The sequence below is a fragment of the Neopsephotus bourkii genome, unplaced genomic scaffold, assembly GCF_033783945.1.
Source record: "Neopsephotus bourkii isolate Nb327-2 ecotype Australia unplaced genomic scaffold, CSIRO-AGI_Nbou_v1 NB_1508, whole genome shotgun sequence".
Lineage (NCBI taxonomy): Eukaryota > Metazoa > Chordata > Aves > Psittaciformes > Psittacidae > Neopsephotus > Neopsephotus bourkii.
In genome coordinates, this window is record NW_026901984.1 from 5,659,490 (window position 1) to 5,687,074 (window position 27,585).

General features: G+C 37.3%; 1 protein-coding gene across 4 annotated transcripts in view; it reads right to left on the bottom strand.

Annotated features, from left to right (window-relative positions):
- Positions 1-27,585, bottom strand: part of SEMA5A (semaphorin 5A) — a 316,989-nt gene that overhangs the window by 168,601 nt on the left and 120,803 nt on the right. For all 4 annotated transcript variants that reach the window (XM_061369678.1, XM_061369679.1, XM_061369677.1 and 1 more), the window contains exon 5: positions 20,441-20,486. In XM_061369678.1, the coding sequence (XP_061225662.1) occupies positions 20,441-20,486 (46 nt within the window). The remainder of the gene's footprint in view (positions 1-20,440; positions 20,487-27,585) is intronic.

Consider the following 27,585-nt stretch of genomic DNA (forward strand, 5'->3'; position numbering starts at 1 on the left):
AATCAGATCATATTGTCAACCTAAACAGTTTGGTCACTTGAGGATCTGTTAAATGGACACTACCATCATTCTCATCACAGTTGAGGAGTTTTATTTACTTATAATTTGAAAACATATGGTGATCCTTTAAAAAAAGTTATTGGACCTGAAAAAAATATGAGGCTCAGACACTCAAAATTAGGGAACTACTGTTCAGATGGATGTAGTCTCAACTTGCAGGCAAGAGGGATGGAGATAAAGAAAAACCACTTCTACACATCCTTTCTCTCTGCCAGTATCCACAGCAAACCTGAGCAAGAAGACTCTGTATTTAAGTAATTAAACTGACTTTGAAATAAATACATCATGCCTTGCAAGTCCTACTGCTTGTAACAGAAAAGACCTAAGTAGTTAGCATTTTGAGGACTACTTCTTTGGTGTCTAATGATGGATTTATGATTCTGTCTATGAATCTGGAAATACCAAATGATAAGGCAAAGACACCAACATAAGGCTGTTCTTTATATGTCCCTCTTGGCAGAAGAGTAGCCAGACTTCTTGATGTGTCACATATAAAGCCTCTTTTGACATAAACCTGAATTTTGCTCTAGTCAGGATTACATGCTTAAACCTTCAGTATACATAATGAAAGACTGAAGCTTGAAAAAGATCAGAACACTTTTATGTCTTCAAGTTAAACTTTCATATGTTGCAAATTATTTTAATGAACAGAGGAAAGAAGATAATGCAGTGGCATGTGGCAAGCTCCTACAGGCTATCCAGCTGTTGAATAAAAAGTTTAACATTTAAGGACTATCATCACCATCCCTCTAATCTTTACCATCCACACTGTCACGGTATTATAGCTTTCAAATAGGAGAACAGAGAATTTCTAACTAACATTTAAGGAGCCATAAATTCTCCATTTATTGAACTTTAAAAGGTACATGGGACATAACATTTTGTGATTCAAACCTTCAGAATTTAAACTTGAAACCAAGCTGTCTGAACAGTATTTTGTAAAGACCTTGTTATAAGAGGTGCGGCTGATAATGCAACTTAATGTACTTGTATGCCATCATTCTATAAAATAAATGATCTAAAACCTGAGCAGAAAGATTTCATAAGCAACCTTGAAACAATAATGAGTGCCTTTCTACAGCTATCCTGTACACACCTAAAGTTGTGGAAGGATAGACATTTAGCAAACAGTATCATCTAGATCTATGGATAACTATGGAAAGTTTGCTGATAATGATATACACTGCAGAACATCCACTGCACTCATAATTCTTGCTAAGAATTGGACTTAATGCTCTGTCTATGTAATCTCCTTCACACTGATGGTTTCAATTTCTGCATACTGTCAAAAACTGGAAAGATCTTACTGCAACGTGAGACATTTGGCCCAGGTATATGAAGACACTAGATATTCTTCAACTGATGAAAGACTTTCTCAAATAGAATTTTCTTTAACATTTGAAATGTTGAATATTGAACAAAAATAATAAGACCTGAACTACACAGAGAAGAACGCTAGAAATAGATAATTAACACCTATGTTGATTTCTTTGCTGTGAAGCTTGCATCTGTGCTGAGAAGTCCTACAAGATTATTTTTATCATTTAATATGGCTTTTTTTTTTGTAAAAACAGGTTTAAAATGTGAAGTTTGTGTTTTGTCTTGCGTTTAGATTGCTCAGTTTACTGGATTACTGAATTAGAATGTAAATTCAGGCATAGGTATTTAATACAAGTTTTGTACTTTTCCGCTCATATTTTCCGTTTCTCCTATTAACAGAAAGGAGGCAAAGGTTCACAAATTTAATGCAGTTTCTGGTACCTAGCTCCACCTTCTACCTGCGATCCTTCCCACTTATGCATGCTATATGCATAATGAATTTACAGGAGGTACAGACATACAAGGAGTTTACAATAAGACATATTTTTCCATGGCTTGTGGACTTCTGATATTATTACCTCATCAATACAATCATAATTTTCTTCTCTTTCCTCATCCTGCTTGTACTTTTCTCTACACAAATTCTAAGGACACAACCCTGCTTGTCATTAAATAAAACCAGTAAGAACTTTTCATTTATTTTTCATTCTGTCCACATCAGAAAGTACTGTGAACAGACAAAAATTCTATTTTCACAACTTGTTTTTAACTTAAGTCAGTAAAACGCTAGAATAATTTTCACATTTGGTGTAGTTCTTCCATAGTAGTTTCTGCCCAGCTACTTTTAATGAAACCTGTCTGCTCTCCTCTTAATTTCTTTAACACTTTCCTCTTTCATGTGTAAAATACACTTGATGCTCTTCTCTGGAGTATGTTATCACTTCTGCTCATAACAGGACTGACTCTTTGTCTCTTCCTGGATGTAAGTCCTATCACAGAGTCTTGACTACGACCAGTACAGTAACAGACAAGCTTTTTTCTCAGTATTATATTTTCCCTTGTCTATTTAAGAGTTAAAAATTCTGAGATCTCTGCCTTCTAAGCCCAGAACAAATATCATCTGTGCTTGCCTGAATTCCTGACTATGATTTCAGAGTTTAAGATGGCAAGACTAGAGCTGGACTAATAACTTAGTCTTATAAGAACATGTGGAAGCCAAGAATGATTCTGCAGAGAGGAAGAAAGCTTAAAGAAAAATACTGTAGGGTTTTTACCCCCCCCCCTTTTTTTAATAGCAGTAATTATTATTATTGTTATTTTAAGCTTGTTGAGCCACGACAGCAATATTATTAAAATTCCTTGTATAAGACTACATGATATCAAAAAGGAACCATCAAGGGTGATAAGCTTTCCAGAAACGGCACTAGAGGTCTCATGTTTTCTACCTGGAAAAAGGAATAAATTAGAATAGACATAGAATTTGTACAGCCAGGAAACATTTAGGGTTGCCATTGACTTATGTGTGGGGGATGCTCCCATCTCAACAATATTATATGCCTTTTCTTCTGAAAAGTAATAGCTATCTATTGGGACATATGAAAAGCTTCAATTCATATAAGTATTGAACTTCAAGCACTGTAAAAGAATGCAAAAAGCCTCTTGAAAGAAGAAAAAGTGCTAAAAATTTCTTCTAGTCATTAGGTAGGTACTAAAGCTTGTCAAAGAGTAACTAGCTATGCTTATTAAAAGCAGCAACCTACCCCCAGTGTTAATAAATCAATTGCTCGTGTGTATTCAGATCCCCATCTGTTCTCCAAAATTAATGTTTTTGCTCTTATTACACCAGACAGTCCTGCAGAGTTGACACCACCATGAAAGAGCAACCTCAGCTCTTTCTCTTTGTCTACCAAAAAGATTATTCATCAAATTTCCAATCAGTCAGCTCATTTTTATAAGCTATTTTCAGGATTCTCTGAGTATTACCAAATATGCAATTCGACATGAATAGACTGCTGGTACTAGCAATAAGACACGGGAAGGGAAGAATATATCCTACCATAGATGGAGTCTGTAAGGGTGGCATTTTTGTTTGCTTTTTGTTACAAGACTTTAGCAGAGTGGTTGCACTGCATAAGGTGTACATGGGAGACAAACAGGAACACACTGCCCTGTCCAAGTCACTGGGAGAAGGCTATTTTTCCAGTCCAATTGTCCTGTCAGTGATAACAGCAACAGCAGCAGAACTTGTACGAGAAACCAAACATTTTCTCTGCGAGGGCCTTGATTTCAACTGTCCTGAAGAATTAAACACTCTTCATCATCTCAGGCAAGTAACAGAGGTCTCTGGTAATAAAGCAAATGACAAATACAAAAAAAAAAAACAAAACAAAACAAAACAAAAAGCCACAAACCAAAAAACCCCAAAAAAAACCAAACAAAAACCCACAAAAAACCCAAAACCCAAACCCCAAAACCAGAAAAAGGCAATTCACTAATGTAAAACTTCCTGACTTACTGCAGGAACCTCTAAGAGCCTATCTGCTTTCAAGAGAAGAAAAAGTAGATTTAGATACTCCTTTCTTTTTTTTTTTTTTTTAAATGTGAGGTATACCAGACATGGCCTGACTGCTCTGGAGCCTATGCTGCAGAATTTGTCTTTGTCCTCCTCTTCTGGAAACATTAGGGAAAACAAATTCCAGTAGGAATAGGGACTCAACCAGTATCCCCATGGTTATCGTAACAGTGCATTAACATCAGAATCAGTAATTACAGTATTTATAAACTTCCACACAGTAATTACACTGTCTGCTCAACAGGCATTTTAAAACGATGTCTAAACCACAGACAGGTGAGATAAAGGATATCTCAACATGCCTTAATTAACACAAACATCTGCTACTCCAGTCCCATGATATTAGCAAGTCTGGTGCACAGTCAGTGTACAAGTCCATGCTACTAGAGCTAATACTGTCACCAATCCAGGCACTAGACAGATTAATGCATTCCCAGTATGCCACATAGATGCACAACCACTGTGGTACTTCTAGCAGGATCTATGCTAACTGTAAGGGTACCAGAGCAGCGTTATTCAAACCCACTCACCCATTCATCTGTCAGTCTTCCAAAACAGACATAAACTGCAAGATATGAAGAGTTACAAAACTTCAGTTATGTCACATGAATGTCAGCATAACAACCACTACGAGCACTAGCAGCACACTGGCCTGTGGCTGCAGAAACATCCACCCAACATCACCATTCTCAATACTTTTCCAAGTTTCACTGCCACTTTACTAGAAAAGCATCTCAGAGCTTAAGTACCTGCAAATTGAGAAAAAACAAAGAGTCTTCTGAATTCTACTGCTTACAAAACTCAGTCAAGCTACAGAAGAGACAGGTCCAAATCCATGCTGTGAATCAGACGACAAATAAAACCAGGAGCCAGAATCTTGCACAAAAATGCAGTATGCTAGCTGCTACACTATTAACTCTCTTTCACTTTCCAGTTCTTGCTTTCTTCTATGTTTCACTTCACACAGACAATCAAAAATGTTTATCAGGGATATGACAAATTACCTCTGCATGAGACAGAAAATTAGGTAAGTTCTTCCAGTAGTCTAATGTAGTATATATTTCACTGGCCATCTCCACCCTGTTTTATCTCAGAATAATGGGCATTTCTGCGACTGAGAATTGATACAGTGCAGTCTTCCAATTTACCTTCATTACAATTTATTTTAGTTAAATTTTGCTTTGGGTTTGTGGTGGCCCCAAACTGAGTTCCAATTTAGATGTATTTAAGACTTCTAAAAATAGGGTTTGATAAATTTCTGCCACATCTTGCCCTGCTGAAGAAGAGCAGGTAAGCTTATCAGCTGTACTAAATCTGTTCTACATGAGAAAATCAGCAGTGGTTTCCCTACAGGAGCAATCTGGGAGTCACTTGATTCAGATGCTCGTTGCTTCAGTTTTCAATTTCCTACTTTTGGTACTAAAGATATTTTATTTAAGTACCCCGTTTCACTGACTGCAACAGTCTTACATCATTTGAGAGGCCAGCTACAGGTAACAGAGTGATAGTTCCGGGCTGTGCGATCCCAGATGCAACGTACAACGTGCTGCCCTGACTGCAGATGTAGGACTTGTAAATAACTTCAGACAGTCCCTGGGCTTTGCTCAGCTCTCAGCAGACTGTTTCAGCCAGGAAACTTGAGCGACTACACCCAGGATCTGCACAGCCATTTACAGATCTTTGTAAAGATGTGCATCTGGAGAGTCTCAACCACCTGTTCTGTAAGAATATTGGCTCAAAATTATGCATCTCAGCCTGGTAAACACAGAGTTAGCCTTTCTCCTTCAGTCTGCTCATCATGCGTTTAATACTGTCTCCAACACACTCTAAGTCTTCTCTGCCATAGTGATTGGACAGGTTGTGTCTCTCACCTTTTTTGATGTCGGCTGGCTGCCAGAGATAATTTAGTTTTCTGACCATTTTGTGGCCATTTTTAACAGGCTGCTTTTCATGCAATGTAACCAGCCAGACCAGTTGTTCATGAAAAAACTACTGGTTTTAATCTTCTTTTCTCCCCAGATTTTATCTTCCAGAACTCCATTTTCCGTCCTACGCTGACTAAAGCTCTTTTACCTCCTTGACTCTGATTCACTATATAAACCAAATTCAACTTGTGCATTTTTTGGAAAAAGTTACCTCCAGCTTTCTGGTATTTTTCCTTCAGCTGGCTATTTAGAAGCAGTGGGGACTTTATGCATGGCTGGTTCTCCCAGCAAGAGCTTCAAGATCCTTTCTGTTCTGTTCTGCACTGTACATACACCTGCTGTTCTGGAAAAGTCTGGTAAGTATTACTTGCTCTTCACAGATAAAAACAAATAATACATTTTTACTTACTTCCTGCAGTAAACAATGAACTTTTCCTTCTTTGATCTCCCTGACTCCATCTGCAAGGTGCATTCACCCTAGCATGACTATTCTCAGGCTAAAAGCTGTGTTTTCTTTCCCAATATACTAGGGTGATTGGCAGAGACAGGCCTTCCATAGCACCAGTCTGTCCATGAGTTTTTTATGTAGCATCCACTCTAAAATGCATTTACAGTGCCTCAGTCTCACTGGATTCAGAGTGACTAATTCTTTTCCTCGTTCCATTCTGTTTTCTTATTCATCTCTGCGGCCTGCAAGTCTCAGTGAGAATGAACCTTCTAGAAACCAGGTTTTCATCACACTACTCATTATTTGATCACAGATGTTAATGAAGTTTCCACAAATTTGGTGACAATGACACAAATATTTCTTCAACATTTGCCTGAGTAGATTTAACATTCTTTATTCCCTTATGTTAATGTGCACCTACATTAAAATGCAATTGTTCAATAAATAACTTCATGCATTTTTCTATGTAACTTTACAGAAATAAGAATTACTTCTTTTTTCCTCTCCAATGAAAACTGAAAGCAGTTCTTCCTTTTTCTGCGACACAGCTGGGTGTGAAACAGAAAAATCAATGAAACTACAAATTCTAATGAAATTATATTCTTGGTTTACACAGCAAGCCTCTTTTGTAGATTATTTGGACATGATTTTTCATGCATCAGTTCCCAAGTTTCGACTTTCCTCCATAGCCTCCTTTACCAGATAGCTGGAGTATTACAAGAGTGTATAATTTGAATATAACTTGAAGAGAACCATGACAGTAGTTGGTTCTTATCCAATTAATTTATTTAAACATAATGTTCTTTTTGCTTTCCCTATCCCTCACCAGGTCCAACTACATGTGTGCTTTGGATTTACTCATCCCAACCAGGCCTGCTCTACCTTAGTCAGCTGTCCATGCTTCTACAACTTGAATACTTCATTTTTATGTTTGAATTTACTTGGGAGCTCCCTATGCATCTATGCAGGTCCCCTGATGCCTTTGCTTAATTTCTTGTTTGTCAGTATGGACCATATGATGTTAAGAAAAAAAAAAAAGGAATCTTATAGAGGATTTTGTCTACATACACATTAGCATGCGAAAATCTCCACTCAGCTTTTATTTGTCAATGCATATGCAGGGTTTTGTTAAGTACAACTCATTCAGCTTTATTTTCTCCTGCTGAGTAGCATAGTATTCTACAAGTAACACTACTGACAACCATGTGAGAAAAGACTCTGGAATCATGCCTAGAGCGGTCCTTGTAAATATACAATGGCATATTTTTGATCTTTTATGAACTTAACAGCATTATTGTTTCTTCAGACCTGTCCTAGTATATTATTAAAGCTTCATTAATAAATCCTAGCATAATTAAAGTAAGAAAAAATGCCACTGCAAAAGGTTTTTTTGTGGCTTTGACAGCATAAAGCTTAATTCAGATTTTTTTTCCCCTCTTTTTTTGCTAATTGCCAAGGTATTCACACAAAACAGCATGAAAAACTCTACTGAAGTAACAAAAATAACCATGCACCTAGGAGCCAGGAAGTTTCACTGAGAAAGCTTTCCTATCATTGATGGAAATTAAGATGTGTGTGAAAATCTGCACATTCATGCAGTTCCACTTCCCACAAAGTTGCTCTTCTCACTAGATCTTGGTTTCATCTCACAGTAACAGAGCAGGGAAAAAAAGTACAGACAGGTTGGCCCATCCTCATTTCAGCTTCATGAGATGAGTATAAGAAGACATAGAACCATTGCTGAGAACTATCAAAATAGCTAGGCAAAGACTTAAGGTTATAGGCCTAAGACTATAACCCTTGTAGACAGGATTTCCACTGACAGATATCCTAAAAGTAATGACACATACAAATTCTAGTCAGCTACTGTATTTACCTTCTAGTGTGGCTTCAGAATGAGTGCCTTCTTTCATTCATATTTAGATGTAAGTAACAGAAACCTATGCTAAGTGCAGGTACCAAACACAGCATTTAATTCAAAATGTTCAATTTAAAAGCTCTTAAAGTCATAAAAATGTAAGGTGATGTCAAAATTCTGGAAAATCATACTCACCTTAGATTTCATTTAGAGACTAAAGAATTAAGAAACTGAATCACATACCACAAAAGTGGTCAATGCCACAATGAAGTTGTTAACTAACAACATAAATTTTATTTTGCTTCTGTCCCAAATACTGGTTATTCCTACAGTTGATTTCTGTAATGTTGCTTTATTCTGGCTACCCACATAAATATGGAATTATAAGATTTTCTCAGGACTTTCATTTGCCTTTTAATAAACCTAACTGAATCCGTCAATTTAAAACCTAAACCAAAACACTAGCAGCTTTGGGGCTAACTATTTTTGAGTACTAAAACAGTAGCTATAGCCTGGGAAAAAGACTAATAGGTTTTCATCAAGGAACTTATTTTCAAAACTAAATGTATATACAACTGCAGGTATAAATATTAACCTCTAATCAAACTCCTTTTCTATTAATCTATTTGTTTTCTTTGAACCACATTGTTGTCATCATTTGTATCAAGATAAATTGCCAAGAATATCTCAAGGTAAATGAATAGGCCCAAGTAAAGACCCTACAGTCTCTCATTTCTCGTAACTTTGTAATGATCTGTTCCTTTTTCTTTTGGTTTGCCAGGCACCAAACGAAACGTGAAATCCAGAAGTACTGTATAGAGAAAATGGGTTAATTCTATAATAGACAGCAATGAAGCTTTGCTTAAGAATGCATAATAATGGTCAAACAGTCTTCAACTTCATACTGCTATTTCAGTTTAGAAGCTATGACAGAAAGAGTTTAACATACATTTTGCACACAATATATTCACAATAGAAGCCTGCTGCATATGGGTGACAGAGAAAAATAATCCCTATTGTCAAATTACATGCAGATGCCTAACTCAAGAAAAGGGTTTATGCTTCCCTGTGCTTTCAGCATTCCTCCTCAGTGGGATTACATAGCCCAGAATCCAGATGTCAGCAGAACCTCTTCTTGAGTATTTAGTTAGCCCCATGCACTTGACAGAGAGCCTAAGCACCTAACCTCAGACTCCAAGCTCCATTCTGAGGTCAGTCACCTAGAAATGCTGTGAAGGAGCAGGCAGGTCTAGACCCCACAGACCAAGAATAATTCCCAAACGCTCAATATATCGAATTGTCCTCTAAAGGCCATAATCTTACCCATAAAGCAACCAAAAGAAAGAATGTAGTGGTTTATGACGTCAGTTTTCAGTTTGCCTATGTCATGGACGATAGGAACAACCTGTTTTATCGGAATATGTGGATCACATGGCCTGGCACATCAGTCCCACAGGAGGCTCTAGCAAGCAACAGTGCACAGTGTACCTTAATGCCATCAAGCTATCAAAGGGCAGAACCCATTTGTATTTCTGGAGAACATGGGGATCCCAACAGCTGACTGCACTGGTGGCAAAAGCACCTCATTGTGACTGGCCAAGAGGCTCCATGCATGCCACGAGAAGGTATTTCAAGGGCTTTTAGTACAGCTGCCTTGGAGATGGAGGAAATTAAGCAGCTGTCTACCTTGCCTGTCACTATTCTTCAAATAAATCCAAAATAGCAGCTGAACCAAAACCTTTATATAGAAATCTTGTATATATGTCTAACAGCAGATATTCCAAAACACATCTAGTTTTCAATTTTAATAAATACATTTATTTCCATAGTTTGACATGATTTATCACTCCCAGACTTGACAACAGAAGCATTGCATTGTGGTACAATTTGGTATGGGTAAAACAATACATGTCAAAAAAAGAAGATAATGTCTACTAAAAACAGGGGATGGAAAAGGCAGTAGCAAAATGAGGATAGGCAAAATGAAGTAAAAAATTGTCCTAAAAGATTAGATAAACCTATCAGAAGAAAATTTAAAACAACTTTAATCCTCTAAAGTAGAATGCTTTCCTTAGGTTGTAGCAACAATTGCCTATGTTTCTCACTCCCAGCACTGCTGCTTTGTTTCCTTGAATATTCCAGAATCCTGTTTTTCCTTAATCACAGTAGAAAAAACACTAGTCTCTTGACCTTGCAAAAATTTCCACCTCTTCCTTAGGGATGAAAGAAGGAAAACTTTTTGCCTTATGGAAACAGACAGTTCTTCCCACAGTTCAGCAGCTGGGTGCATCCTTTAAGCGCACTGTGTCACAGGCTCCTTAGAGCTCAGTGTTGAGATATATATCTGTCATGATTTAAGCCCAGCCAGTGCTAAGCACCACACAGCCTCTTGCCTGCTCCTCCACGCGCCCCTGGCAGGAAATCAGGACAGTATCTTAAATTTTTATGTGGCAAGTGGACATAAGACTGCTCCACCATCTTCTCTTATTCTCAGTTTAAATGCTAGGGTTTTTAATTTCATGGTCATAGGGGATGCTATGGACCACACAGTGCCCTTAGCTAGGTACTGATGACTGCTAACATACAGATGTAAGCTGACATCACCTCCTATATGTAGAATTACCCAGAAGCATCAAAGTCCACTAGCCCAGCAGAACTGCTAAATGAATTTCTGCAGCACTAGAAAACACAATCTTCTCTGTGACTGAAGATACACCCTTAAGCCTACTCTTCAAATATGCATGGTGTACAAACGGGTTGAACTCGGAATTAGTTGTTACGGCCAGAACAGACAATGAAGTTCCATACCAGAGCCTGTAAGCAAAAGTTGATAATCATGTTTGCAGATTCTGTATTACAATCGCTTGCAAAGCATATTGCATATTCCATTTCTTTACTAAATTGCTCAGCCTTGCAGCATCTAGGTGTCAAAGAGCTGAAACTCTTCATGAGCAACTGTAAGAATGAAGACAATCTGCCTTCAGTCTATATATTAGTATTTTCTGCTTTCATTTTCTGCACAACCTGGTAACATTCACAGAATCACAGAATCCCAAGGGTTGGAAGGGACCTCAAGAGATCATCTGGTCCAACCCCCCTGCAAGAGCAGGGTAACCTAGAGTACATCACACAGGAACTTGTCCAGGCGGGCCCTGAATATCTCCAATGTGGGAGACTCCACAACCCCCCGGGCACCCTGTTCCAGTGCTCTGTCACTCTCACAGTAAAGAAGTTCTTCCTGATGTTAATGTGGAACCTTCTATGCTCCAGTTTACACCCATTGCCCCTTGTCCTATCACTGGATATCACTGAAAAAAGCCTAGCTCAATCACCCTGACACCCACCCCTTACATATTTGTAAACACTGATGTGTCTGTAAACACATTCCTGCACTTTCTCAGTATAAAGGCTACATACAGAGAGGATGATTCTCAAAGGAGAGCCTGTGTCAATCCATAAGTATTGCACTGTTGTCACAAAATATTACTTTAGTCCAGAATTAGCTGAAGTATGCCACAGTCCTGTACAGTCCAGATACTTAGAAAGCAGCAGCCTGATTTCAAATAGATGCTACTTGGTGATTACTCTTATGCAGCTGAATCAGTAAACTCATGTTTGTAAAAATGTAAACATGATCATCACCCTCTTAGGAAAAGACATTTCCACAATTACTTGTAGTGCATATAGTGCAGTCTTGTTGACCACCAAACATTCTGGCAAAAATTATCAGAAAGGGCTAAACTATACCACTATAAAATCCACATCAGCTGTTTCCTGAACATCTGCTGTAAAATGTATGCACATGCCTTTTGAGATCACCTCTATTTCTCATGAGAACAAATGCATTTATATTATATAATCAGGTGATCTAGGCTTCACCTTTATATTAGAAACAAAACACAAAAGTTTAATACCTCAAGAAAAGAGAAGCTTTACTCCACTGGAAGTGAAAAATTTTAGTACCTATTTCTCTTCTTTACCGTGAAAGCAGGAAAAAAATTACTGCAAATATATATAAGAAATGCAGCCTAACAAGCAGAGGTATGAAAGGAAAAATAGGAATAAACAAGCTAAGCTTCTCTCACTAAATGGATGTGTTCAGACTCATTTGTCTAGAAATGCATTTGCACTTATATTTCAGTACTGGCACAAAACAATGACAGATACAGCAAATAAATTAAAAATGACATCTCTGCCTGGCTTTCTTTTTCTTCTCCTTTCCTCCATCTCCCAAAATACTAATGCATACTGATAAGCCAAAGCAGCAGCAAAGCCCTGTGAATTTGTCAATATTCTTCTGCTTCACTTAAACTCCTTCTAAGTTTACGTGACAAATTTCAGCTGTATTGAAGAGTAGGCAATTACATATTTTGGAGACTAAAACCTTCCAATTATGTAGAAGCCAAGTGTAAATGAGTAACAGAGATGAGCAGAAGAGGAGTCATAAATCCAACTGGCTGCCACATATGCCCTCTACGTAGTTTTATAATGGTGGTCTGTATATGAACTCAGAACATAACACACACAAAAACCTCAAACAAGTAGAAACAACATGTATCTACACCTACAAGGGTGAAAAATCCCATGCATAGCAATAATATTCAGAATGAAGGGTGAATCAGTATTTGGCCAAATATGACCACAGATGGTTTCAGAACAGCAGTCACCTTCTATGTTAGCATGCAGGTGAATCTACGAACATCAGCTGTTTCAGTAGCTTTTTCTTTTATTTTTTCCCAAGAGAAATGAAGCACTGTCTGCTGGTAACTGATTTCCCCACAAATACACCATAAAGTGAAGACCAGCATTTGTGTGCTCTGACATGTTTTGTATGACTTGATGAAGCCCCTTTCAGCTGCATGCAGAAGAGGTCATTTAGGTACGGATTAAAGCAGCCATCAAGTCCATCTCTACTTGCCACAAAAGACTTGCTCCGGCTTCACAAATACTTCTTAATTCTTCTTTAAATCCCCAATCGTCCAATGTAATTATTTGTGGACTTGCTGTATAGTAAAATCCAGCAGTCTGCCATCAGAAAGGTATAAACAAGAAAAAGAGGTACTGTATAGAACTAGCACTGTGATAAACAGATTGTCCTGGGTTCCTTAAACCACAATACAGATGCACTGTGCTTTGCCTTTTATTTTTTATTTTATTATATTTATTTTATTTATATTTATATTATTAGTCTGTTCTCAGCACCACCTTATACAAAAGCTAGCAGCTCAAATGCTTCCTTAAGTTTTGCTCATCCCTAGCACCCAAGCAGAAGTTTGCACCTGCTCTATCACCTTTTGTTCACCCTGCAACTTGCTCACCTCAGCCTTCTTTGGGAAAGTTGTATGACCTCCCATCACTTCCAAGTTTTCAAGGAACTTGGAACAGCATCAAAGGTAACACTAACTTATCTACCCAGCTTACCTGTTTTCCATTCACACAACCCAGATAAAAATGTGAAGGGCCCAAGCAGAAATCATGTTTTGGTGGTTCCCTTTACATAAAGAAGGGGGGAAAAAACATCTGTAATAAGAGTGAGGGAAATATTCCTCCCTAAGTATAAAGGGGAAATCAACAGAGGGGGTTTCACTTTTTTGCTTGGTACCACATATAACTTAGGCACCCAAAGAGAATGTTAAATCTCAGTTTGCTTCTCATTTCTATATTGCCAACCTATAGCTGTTACAAGTTGACATCCTTAGGTTGGTTTACTTATGCCTTCAAGTACAAAATCAGATAAAGTTTTTCTTGCTCTCCTTTTCTGCACAGGTAGCTTCACACCAAAATAAAATGATAAATCATTAGGTTTGTTTCCTGTATTTCACAAATCAGACATCTATTCCATAAATAGTGACTGTAAGTAACATACATCATAAAAAATAAATGTACTGAAATACAGTGAATAAAAGTTTTAGAAAAAGCGTTATGCTGCATTTTAAGGGGTTCTGTTTATTTGGCAACTCAACAAATTAAGGAAATTAAAAGATTAAATATTAGATACCTTATATTTTTCTCTGAAGTTGTTGATTATAACTGAAGGTTTTTATTACCAGCAAAAATTAAATATTTGACTCTACATAATGACTTCTTACAAGCTTGAATTTTGTTCCTAGGACTGTCCCAAAAAATAAGCCGTAAAAAAAGTCTGACTCATTTGCACCTCTATTCAAGCATCACTTTCTCTAGACTGGGCCAAATGCCACCTTAGCTAAAAAGACAAACTAAAGCATGAAAGTCTGTCATAAAAGACAATATGATCTCATTTTATAATAATAATAAGCCATTTTTCTTTTCAAAATAGGATTACAACCCTGGTAAGTACTTGATTCATAAAGTCAGATCTCCTCTTTATTTAACCAAGATAAAAACAAACTCTATATTTAAAGAGTATTACAATTTACTTAACTTATTATTTAGCATGCAATCTAGCCATTCATGACTCATATAAAAGTGAACTATCATATGTAACAGGTAATCCTGACACTCTCGATGCACATAAACAGCAAGAATTCTCTTTGGTAAAAATTAATTTTCCAGAGTAGCTCCTTTTTCTTACAATTCCTAGATCCAATCATGCCCTTAATTCTTTGAATACCTCCTTAGTGGGCATACTCCCCCATACCCATATACATACCCATATACATATATATATAACCCCAAAGCCTCAAGATTCCAGAATGTAGAGTTGGCCTTTAATAAAACACATGAAAAAGAACCTCCAATCTTCTCATCCTGCATAAAGAATGCAATTTAAATCTTGCAGTAAACGAGGGGCTAAAATTGCCTTTAAAAATGGACTTTGAGGTATGTGTAGTTCCAACTGAAAGATGTGCAGATTCAGCATGAGAATAAAATCTCGGGAGATTTATGTAACTACGGGAGCAGGTGGAATAGGCTCGTATTCAACCTCCTGGGCATCTCAAATAGAGATTTCCGAGAATAGATTCACCGAGAAAGACAAACTCAAGCATGTGCCCTTTAAACACTTTAATGATCTGAGTTTGTAAAGAAGTTCATCTTATGGAAGAACTAAAAATGCATACATTCTATCAGGTTTGTGAAAAGCTTACACACGCTGGCTTGTAAGAACATTTATGGCAGTTGTGGCATACACATTTTTATAAGCCAGCATGTATTAGTCTTTCACTCTTTACAGATACATCAGCAAACATAAAAAAAAAGAAGGTGAAAAATAGATACTTGTGAAAGCCATTCTCTCCTTCTCTCTCTATCTGATGGCAAAGCCCCACTATTAATCCTGACATCAGCTAGACATTGTATTTTCAAAAAACATGTTTGAAAACAAACCTATTCACTTAAACACTACTATTTAGCTTTCTGGGTTTATATTTTTAAGGAACATAAGCAAGTTTTCAGGAAATCCACCTTTCATCTTGGCCAATACTTTTATGGATTATTCTATGATTACTTAAGGTGAACAATAACAAAACTTGCAAAAAAACCCACAATGCGGAGTCAGGCCTTCTATGTCTGTGAGTCTCCTATTGCTGTAGCAAGAGTTATAAAATATTTGTCCTTCCACAATGACAGTCCAATGAGTGCTTCTATCCTAATCCATAATCGCTATACACACATTGTTCCAGCAGTCAGCTTTGAACAATTTGAATCTTAGGCTTCACCAGCAAGAGCTTAAAAAGCTTTTACTCGCTTTATTCTCTTTATTCTACTACACAAAGGAAATTGCTGAGACATACCAAATACTGGTTTGCTACAGACACTACCATATGAAACTTGCTTACTCAAACAACATGCTACAAAGTACAGGGCACAGAACTATAACATGTAGGATGACAACTTTGATGTATCCACAATGGGCAAACAATGTCTCACTGCACAGGCCTAGCTCACATTTAGACACACTTCCTGTCTGATGAGTAGCACTCTAACCCTCACTTTTACAAGGGATTAACCTTCACTGAACTGATGGAAATGTACTCTTTTAATACATTAATCTCTGTTCCGCATTTCTCTTGTGAGAACTTGTATTTTAAATGGCTGTCTGCTTTCGTGGGTTTTGTTTTTTGGTGGCTTTGTTGTCGTGTTGTTGTTTAAAGGAAGGTTATCTTGTGTTTCAAAAGCTGTTTTCCAAGTATAGACTTGCAGAAAACAGGACACGCATGTTTTGCCCAAAAATAATTTCTGCAGAAGTTTACCAACACAGAGTCATTACTTTACTTTATTCCTTTTTAAAAATCTTTCCTATAATAAGCCAGTATCAGATAACATTGCAGTGCCTGATAACATTCCAAACAAATGCTTTATTAATAAAATATCTTCTCAAAAATATACAGAAATTTCTAAACAAAAGATTTGCAAAGATGCTTTTGCTATACCTGAATGACTCTTACTGTTCCAGTTTGCTCCATGCAACATGAAGCCTTTTTCTTCATAATAGCAATGTGTGGACAAACTAATGACTTCTTCCAACAGACACTTCAGCATGACAGATGAGGAAACTTGTTTTTACAAAAATAACTGAAGTGCATCAATGGTCAAGATTAAGTTTTAGGCATTCCCTTTATTTTACAGATAGAAAAGTGCTATAAGAAAGATTAAAAAAAAAATAAATTCAAAGCATCAATGTAAAAATCAAACCATTATAAAACTCTAACTGAAGCTGTAGAAAAGGAGTATGCAAATTGTAACAATCATATTTGCTTCCATGCTGGAAGCATTTGCTGTGCATGAAGAAGTCAGCAGTTTTCCTCTTCCTTCAGATACACAATTGCAAAGCTAAAGCTTGAGCAATTTTCTAAAAAAAATTAAACAACAGGTGTATAGGTTGTCTTGTTTCTAGACCTTTTGTATTGTTATTGTGCTACAGTGAAAGCCTCTTACAGCTAGCAGTTCACCATGCGCTTCTTCTGTCTTACATAAAGTGTCAAAGTGTTCAGCCCCTTCACAAAAAAAAAGAATATCTGACTAGCCCATACTGCATTAACAAGTTAAAGCACAGTACGCTTCATTTCTCCTGTGAAATTCCATCATTCTGCTTTGCAATTATTTAATGTAACTTTTACTTTGTTTCTCACTTTTGTTTCTACCTCCCTTAACCATAACAGAGTTTGAAGTTTGAAAGATCTGGAACTTTAAAATACCGTAATTTTTAATTGCTAACTTGGTTAACTTTATATCCTCCAATCTTATTCAAAATATTTCTTTCACCACATGTGAATGAGAGAAACTTCACACGTCCTAAAGTTTCAGAAATCAAAGTTTACTTCAATTATACTTGAGGTAACCCTACACATGATGTCGGGATGACTGGCATTGCAACTAGCATTCTGTCATTTCAACAAAACTTGTCTGAAAGGTCTGTAAACCTCTGTAAACCTCGGTGAATCATTTGGTTAACATACTTTGGCTCTAGGTGGATTTCAGGTTGGTAGCTGGTAAATTTGAGTTCCAAGTTTCCACAGGAATGGTTACCGTCTCTTTCATTACTAGAGCTTTCTCACTTTCACCATCATGAGACAGAGACTCTCTTCGTTCCTTAACATTTCCCAACAAAGGCTGAAAAAAGTTGTGCATCTTTATGACTAAAGACCTGTAAGAAGTTTTCAGACAAGTACCTGCCAGTAATAACAGCAGCACTCCTGATCTTGGCCTGGGGTATCTGGGAAGAGGGTGGGGGAGCTAAAGGGCCTCTTGAGAACATTCCCAAGCCTACTTTTACGACTGTAAGATCAGTGGCCGATTTCATATGTTCACATCAGATTAAAAGATGACCTGAGTGTGGTGTTGTCCTGGGTTCAGCAGTAGCAGTCATTTTTCTCCTTCTTGGTAGCTGGTGCAGTGCTGTGTTTTGACTTTCAGCCTGAACAGAGCTGATACAATGATGTTTTAGTTTGGCCAAGGACTTTGTGAGCCTCATGCTCTGCCAGGGAGGAGGGAAGCTGGGAGGAAGCAGAGACAGGACACCTGACCCAAACTAACCAAAGAGGTATTCCATACCACAGCACGTCATGCCCAGGAGGTAATGGAGAGTTAGCCGAAGGGCGAGGATTGGGGGGTTGGAAGAGGTATCGGTCGGTGCTTGGTCGGGCCGGGGGGGCAAGTTATGGGTCGGCTGGTGATGAGGTGTTGTATTCTCTTCCCTTGTTATTTCCTTTATCATTACTGTTATTGGTGGTAGCAGTAGTGATTTGTGTTATACCTTAGTTACTAAAGTGTTCGTATCTTAAGCCATGGGAGTTGCACTCTTTTCAATTCTCTTCTCTGTCCCTCCAGGAGCAGGGGGAGGGGAATAAGGGGGGGGAAGTGAGTGAACAAGCTGTCTGGCTGGGTTTAAACCATAACAGTTGTGTATGAGTTTGGGAGTCTTAAACAACACACCTTACATCCTGGCTTACTTGCACCAAAAAAAAGGCTTCAGCCATCTCACAGCTAATTTGGAGCTGCCACAACTGTCACATCCTGGCATACCCAAGGAAACACATCTTTTGGATAAGGGCTGCCCTGAGGCAATCTCATAGAAGGGAAACAGAGGGGACGAAGGACAAATATGAAGAAGTCACAATGGTAGGTTTGAAAATAAAGGGAAAAAACTTGAATACTTGGGGAGTAGGTAGGGGTTATAAAGATTCACGGGTGAAAAGGAAAAAAATACATATTTAGGTTTTGATTTAGAAGCATAAACTCTCTAAAGAGCTGTAGAAAGAGTTCTAAAAAACACAAACACAAAACAGTGGTGCTACAGCACTGAAGACTGAATAGGAAATTTTAAACAGTCTTCTCAAGTTGACACATGGAAAAGGGTTCTGCACATTCCTAAGACCAACAAAACCTAGCAACCTAGTATCAACATCAACAGTATGATTTGTGTCCTCATTTTGTATTTTTGGCAGACTGAGATGGGAGGGCATTTGTTTGAGTCAGGACAGTTATAAACCTCTATAACCTACAGATTTCTCCCTCATTAGTGAATTCAGCCTACTGATACTTATGCTAACACAGGGCAGCTGTGAACTTCAATCTATGATTTAGCAGAATAAACTACAATAACATCACCAGAGACCTCTGGGAGTAGCCTCGCAACAAAGAGTCTTCAGGACTAAATTATGCCAGGATATTGAGTGTGTTACATAAGGTAAAAGTGGGCAGTCTGAATTCTGGATATAAGAAGTGCTTGGTGCTTCTTAGCCTTAAGCAATAGCAACAAAACTGAATATTTATCAATACTGCAATTTTGGTTAATTATAAGACAACTTCAGATCCTATTTCTAGTAGTCTGAGAGAGCAAAAGAAGCCTGCAAGCCTAATTAAAGCGCACACAAGGTGTTCTACGAATCAAAAAGACAGCTTTAACCTGAACTCTTTTTACTTTTCCATATTCAACTGTACAGCATTACTTAGTGAAATAATAGGCACAGTCCGGAATCTAAAGCTAGTTAATTGTAAACTGCACAAATGAAAATATTATGAAAAAATATACCTTGTGATTTTATATTTCCATACCCTAGCAAGTCACCCAACTTAATTACATTTACTAAAACTACTCTTAAAGACAAGAAGAATGCCAAACGTCAGAAATTATAAGGTTAAAAATAACAAAGCAGAAAACCAACAAACCCTAAGCAAGTAACTCCACTCAGAATACTGAGAGAAGATGAGGTTGCTAATATATGGAAGTCAGGTGAAGTTCAGGATAAAATAAATCCATCAGGGATTCTCACCTTTCCATGAAGCCTAACTGCCTCTAAAAGGCTTTGTTTCATCTTCCAAGCTCTAAACAAGTCTTAAACTATAGATAGCTGTCTTATTTACAAAACACAGATTTTGATACCTGTGTTCACACTGTATTTCTTTCTTGAAAATCTGCTGTTTCATTTGCTTAATTTAAATTCTGTAAGTATGAAAGATTTTTTTAAATTATAATTATTTTTAAAATGTATTTTTTCTATAATAACAGTAAGTTCTGGATACAGAAGCTGCACAATAGTAAGTGGAAACATTTTTCTAAGAGAACATGACCCTCCTTTCCAGCCTCTATTTTTATAGATTCACTCTAACAAAATTACAGCAGAGTAACGTAACATCAGGTCTGTAAGGCCTGGGACAAAGGCTAATCTGGAATTAAAATGGATAATATGACTTATATAATAAGGAGCTGCAAAGAGGACAAAACCTGATGCATACTTATCTGTAGCTATGAAGCGTATAAATATCTTGATTATCTTTAAAACATCTGCTTACCTACATCATGCAGAGGAACTATGGGAACAAACATGAAAACATACCTGTATTAGAGAGAGATCCTCAAGCTGCAATCTGAAGAGGTAGTTTCTGGAATAAAAAAAAAGTAGATAAAAATGAATTGTTACTAGTGTTTAAATAAAAACATAATGAATATAAAAGACACACAAAAAAAGTGGCTGGTAGTCAGGACTCAACTCTTTCAGGACTGTCTTAACATACAGCCTTTTGGGCTAGGGACTTAGGCAATTTCTAGAACAGATTTTCACGTTGAAAGACTGGCTGGATATGAATAAATTAGATATTTATACTGCATACATGTATGTCTGAGCTGTTGCTCCAGTCTTCCTTTAGAATCATTGGGAAGAAAAACTCAGTGCTTTGGCAGATCCGTGTGACCACTGTTAGATGTCTAAACAAGAATAAGAGGACAGGGAGATTAAAGCCATCCACTTCTCTCCATAATGATGGAAACCTTATGCAATTAGCTGAGTCACAGATGGGTAAAGTTTGAAGCAAAGGATCTCAGTATGATGGAATGTCTGTAGAAGCCACAGTTTTCACAATTCTGATTGAAGTCCTGTCATACCTGGTCTGATTCTTTTCCATGTACAGCAGGAGCTGAATACAAGCCAAGCGTATTTTTCAAAGCCCATACTTTCATTGCAAAAGGCTTTCTCACTCTAGATTTTCCCTACAACAGTAATGCTGCACCTGCAGAACTTGGGAGGAGTGCAGGCAAACCATGAATGAGATGTGACACAAAGGCATTGCTTGAAACCTGGAGAAGTGATGGTCAGGACTGTAGTTACCTATTCATTTCTTTAAATGAGCTCTCAGGGTGGGAAACAAAAATCAACTGTGTCTAAAAAAATAAAACTAATTCAAAACATGTATCTCAGAAACACAATCACTATCATGGCCAGATGCATGGGATGCAACTATGTGTATTTATTTATTGATTCTGGTACATAAATGTTTTACTTAAATTGTGGATGTACAGGAATTAGGTCACTAGTCCTTCCTTAGAATATTGCTCAAAGGAGTTACTCAAAATACAAGAGGCAGGCTATTAAGGGCAAGAAATCATGAGCAAGTAAAATAAAGAAAGACTATTTGTTATTAGCACAGATAAATCATTACAAAGAAATAACTAAAATACTTGCTTTTGAGTCATGAGGAGACCTGAAGTAGGCAAACAAAGAAAACAGTACATTGCAGGACAAAGTTTACACAAAGTTTCGCCAACAAGCTATGTGCAAGTTGACATGACTTTCGCTGAACATCAGAAATGATGCACACAGTATTATGTATCTGTACTCTGTCTGTAAGGACAGAAAATATCTTCATATCTGCAAGATGTCCTTCCTCGGGAGGGAACATAAATACTTAGTGTGCTCCTCAACTCACTGCATATAAGCTTCCATCAGCCATCCTTGATTGTGCTTTCACTCCAGATATCAAACTTAAAAGAAACCTACAACTTTTTTTTCCATTTACAGAAGTAGAACAGTCTTTTTCTTCCAGAGAAAATGAACTGCATCCGCAGCAGCTATAAACTGCTTTCTCAAGTTAGTGGTATCAGACTCACAGAAGTGGCACATAAATGCCCGTTACACTCTACAAATAAATGCAGTCTCTGATGTAGAATAAATGATCAGATAATGTAGTCTCACACTTCTAGTTTTAAGTCAGTACTTACAAAAGTGTCATGTCGGTCTCATGACATGACAATATATTTTTCAATACGTTATTGAGATAATGCCCTGGGCTGCCATTTTTTAACCTCTATTTAGCTTTATTCTAGTGCATTTATGCTTTAAGGCATACAAAGGATGTGAAATAAGAATGACCAAATACTTTCTGAAGCATAGATACAGACCTATTAGCACGTAGGCCTGTCTCTTGTCCACATATGGTGGTAATAAAAGCAAGAAAAATATAGCTTTACATGATGGAATTAAACTGATTTGACACTGGCAGTAATTGGTAAATTTGTTTCCATTTGGTGCTTAATGAAAGAGGAAAGCAAATATGTTACACAAATTTGCAAACAGAAGGATGCTAATGAGAAGAAAACACAACTAACTCTGAGAAAGAGCAGCATCCTATACTCTTTCTGATAGCCAGCAGTCAATATGCGTTTTGATTTATATTCACAGCACTGAACAACTTTTCTAGCTGAACTATGGTAACTAAAACTTGTTAATTAACAGCACGCTCAAACCAATGCAAAGACTTCCACTAGTATCAGTGAGAACTGAATGAAGCATCAGAAAAAGCATGCTCCAGTGACCTCCTTGAAAACAATGTATTTTGATCTATTGCACTGAATACATTCAATATGACTACAGATCAAGGCACAAAACTAACGTTCTGTATGTTACTAAATAAGTTGATGACAAAAATCAGTTGAAAACTCATACATATTCAGAAGTACAGCATGCTAGGAATGGTTGTTAAATCCAGCACTTTACTCCTTTTTTTGTGAAATGGCAAACTGTAACACAACAACAACAAATACTGTTGCATTAAACACAGACATTAAAGGACCTTAAGGTGGCACATAAAAATTAGGAAAACATGCTATAAAATAAGCTTTTGAAAACCCATAAGATAGCAAACAAAAATCCCCACCCCAAACCCTTATATGCATCTGCAATTGAAAGCCTGAATTAATAAACAGGGGCTGCAGCAAACTCAAAAACTCGAGGAATGACGAGACATCCTGCCAAATCTCCTGGAAATAAACCAGTAAGATTCCCTCCTGTGCACTTTTCAAGAAACTATTTCACATGAAAGAAGAAAATTTTATTCAATTTATTGGAAGAAAAAGATACTAAGACTGAAAATGAGAAGTATAAGCTCTGTAAGACTCAACTATTAAGAAAAAAGTCATGATTTCACGCTCAAGATGGGAAAGTTCTGGGGGTAAAAGCTAATTCTAGTTTTGCAGTATAGTAAAGCCAGCAATTTGGAATAAATAATAATAATTTAAAAAAGAATAGGAGGAAGAGAAATAATCAATATGAATAAAAATTATTATTCAGAAAATTCACCTGGTTACATTAAAATACAATAGAGAAAATATGCGAAAAAGCTAAGGATGATACATAGGAAATAAAACAACCCTAATCTAAGTGGTCTAGTTGAACTACTACATGAAAATGGTCAGGTCACAGTAATGAAAAGCAGAAACTTTTTATCTGCGTTGTGCAGTAAATAGAGGTCTCAGCAAATAAGAATAATGAAATAAGGCTTCCTGATAAATGTAAGAATGTGAAAACAGCATATACGCACAGATAAATATTTTCAGATGAGCAGCTCATGCTAATTCAATCTAAAAAAAATGGTTCTTGGACTTCTTATTACTCTTTTAAAACAATTTCTAAAATTACAGGTGTTCTTGAGGAAGTAAAGACTAACCATGTTCATAAAACATTCAAAATGGCAAAAAGGAAGACTCAGGTGATTACAGACTGATCAGTGAGACACTGAGCTTCGCAAACAGAAGAACAACACTGTAAGAGCCAATTATGAAAGAATTCCATTATAAATTAAATTAATCCAGTCAAAGGTCCTGTAAAATCTGATTTACTTCTCTGATGGCTGCTCCTCAGGATTAGCAAATCTTAATACATTCACTTCCCTGTAGCTTCACTTACAGCCTCAGCAACAACTAGAGATCTTGGGATGCAGCACTCCTGCACACATGGCGAGGGGGGCGGGGGGAGAAGGTCTACAGTAGTCAAAAGTCTGGACTTAAGAAACTGCAGCAACAAAACAATAAACAGCTATGTAAGTGATCACATTAATGCTAAAGATACTTCAAGGAAGGAGATACTAAACTTGACGGCCCATAGACAGCCTTTAATTTCCCTCCTGTGATCATGCTGCAGTCCTCCAGTAGAGCCATTAATTTTTCAGCAGAGTCCAGCCCTTTCCTTCAGTGGAAGCTCACTGTACATGGCAGCAGGCTGCATACCAAGGTGTACATGATGTCAACAAATGACTATATATAGTCAACTCTATATAAAAGTAAATCTTGCTCCCATCAAAATTTGAGAGGTGAAGGTCACATGCACAGTATGCATCATGGCACTGTTGTTTTCTGGTAGTATTCTTGGAATGAGGACAGAGACCCACATCTACCTCCTACATGAGCAGCCCCCTCACAGGAGGATTGCAGCCACTCAAGTGCACCCACAGCACTGCACCAGCTACTAAGAAATAGAAAAATGACTGCTGAACCCAGGACAACAGTGCTGTAGTAACTCATGCAAGGCACCTATGTATCAGAGGCAGGGGGGAGTCCTTCATAGACCTGACTACTGATCCAACTGGTATGTACCTCTCTAGCACTTCTATAACCTGGTTATCAGCCTCTGGCCAGCTGGTAGCTCCCTGCCCTGCATTTCAGCACTGTAATGGCACACACAGTGGACAAGCTCAGAAAGGACCAAACTGCCAGTGATGTAGCCCAGAAACCATATGTTTGGATTAAAATTCACCACAGAAGAAAGGAACAGATAACTGAAATGAGAACAGAGTCTAAACAGGAACCTAGAGAAGGCATAAGTTGCCATATTCTGTAGCAGGGCATGTACTACTGCTACCACAGATCCAGTGTGTATATATTAAGTCATTACTTCAATTAAAGACAGGTACCCTCGGAACACTATTCATCTGATGTAATTTCTAAAGATGGTTTACACTGAAATAGCAGTGTTCTCCGCCAAAGAAGTTCCATTTACTGCTGCCGTTTTCCTTTCATCTTATCCCAAGTCAACTCAAGAGCTCCTCTGATGATGCCTTATGTTAGTTCCACTAATTAAAATGGCAAGACATTATTATTAGCACAGGAGAAATTTTTGTGGCGTTAGTGAATTGACTACTGTTACTCTGCAACCAGACTATTAGCAGAGCTGGTGCAAAGGGGGAGAAAATTGCAGAACAAGGCATGAGCAGGAAAGCTACAAAGCCTTAGCTTTTAAATGTATTTAGGAATCCATTAGCAAGGTAGGAAAAAAAAAAAAGCAATAGAGAGAAAGACCTTCCTCTTCCTGCAGCAGTAGGATGATAATTTCTCTTAGATTTAACATTAAGCCATACCTTAGATTAGACCAGATCAATCTGTGAAAGGACTGACATTGATTACCCAGAACCAAGTGTTAAATGAACAATAAACCCAGATGGATGTTCAAAGAACAAAGCACTAATTCCTGGTTCCTGTATATTCTTCCAATATGTTGGCACTTAGAGCATCTCATTAACAGGAAGCCCTGAAATTCTCCTGCTGAGAGCAGACAACATCAAGAAGCAAACCTGTATAGTTATTTATTCTATTATTAGAGATTCTAAACCCACTGATAATGAATCCTCTAATTTGCCTTTCTGTTATTATGGCAAGTAGTGGTAATGGTTCAAATTAACGTTCCCAAACACACATCTAATTAAATAAAAAGCCATACTGTTACACAGTCCCTTCATCAGTGAAGTAAAGACTGACTGAGGCAATAAGCCATCTCAAAACAAATTTAATTAATTTACAGAAGAAAGTCACTGTTATTAGGATGCTCCATGTAAAAAATAATTTAAGATTTTTCTAAATATATATGATCCAATTATAAAAAGAAAAAAAAAAGTTGAATACATTGAGGGACATTTCTGATAAGTAACTGTATTATTTTAAAGTACAGCTGAGCTAGCCCAACTTGAATTTTTCAAATATAAACTTCCACATCTTAAGAATGAACTCCACTAGGCTCCTAGCAGTTCAAAATTTCAAGCACAAGAAACTTTGAAAGAGGAAGATTACTTCATTTTTCCCTTAAATAAACAACGTTCTTCTGCCATAATTCCTCTTGCATGGTTTAAATAAAAGTGATCAAAAAGTCACAAAAAGAAAAAAAATAAAAAGAGGGGATTAGAAGGAAAATATAACTAATTATTTTGAGCCTCAAGATCTTTGCCCTAACCTACTGGGTTTGAGGCATGCTTCCAGGAGACTTCCATTTTACCAAAATGGCTGGAACAGTTTTAACAAGTTTTGATTTATAGAAACTAGAGCTGATAAGTGTTGGTGCATTGTCAAGGACCAAGGAGGAAAAAAAGGTAATTTGCCAGGGCAATTCAGACACCACTGTATCCTTCGCTTGAGCTGGTCTTGGTCCCCCTCAACTGACCTTTACAAGAGAGAAAAAAAGAAACATATGGCAAAGCACTACCACATGAAAGAAGGCAAGGTTGTTATTGGGGAAATCCATGAATCTCCATGCTTACTGTCATTTTGAAATACAGAAATCATTATCGTATTTGATTAGATGCTAAGTCAGTCCACTAAATACCACACACAGAAATATTCATCTGAATATTTTATCAGGATTTATCAGAATAAGATAAATAAGCAGTCTCATTTCCTTGAGCTTACAAAGGAGCTAATGCCCTCAGAGTAATCCTTCACTGATGCCACTTAATTATAAAAGTAAATTCTGCTCTGCCATATGGGTTTTTTTGAAGAAAACAACTGAATTCCCTAGAAGGTTTCAGATTGCAAGAGAACGCATTTATTTTTATCTGCCAGGTCATAAGTGAAGTTAAGAACAATGCCTGGGGCAAATTTCAAAGATACAGTTTCATGGGAACATGTATTGGATGATTAAAGTGAAGGTGTGTGCCAGTACTGGAATAGTAACATTCACAGATCAGTGCAGAATGTATAAAGAAACTGCGATAAGGCTAGGAGACTCTGAACTAATCAACTCAAGACCTATAGAAGAACCGGACATCTTGCAGAACAAAACAGAATATCAACCAGAGACTTCTCACAAGAACTGGAAAACAACCTATGGGATGGGGACAAGGAACCTGTGTGCAGGTAAAATTGAAAAAAAATCTGGTTTTGCACAGCAGACAGAATACCTGTAGACATCAGAAAACCAGCTTTATTTTCCAAACCTGAGAGGTGAGACTAGTCTTAGCAATGCAGGACTAGTAACTACCTTCCCAGTCATTGCCTGCTATAGCAAATACTACTGAATAATGTCCCTCTCATAAATTTAGAGACCTCTGTCTCAAAAATATTTCTGTTCCTAGTCTGTTCACACTGGTACAATGTGACAAAACTGATTGTTTCTTGGCTAAATTACCCATGGCTAACTTAAACTCATTTGGTTTTCTGCCAACACTA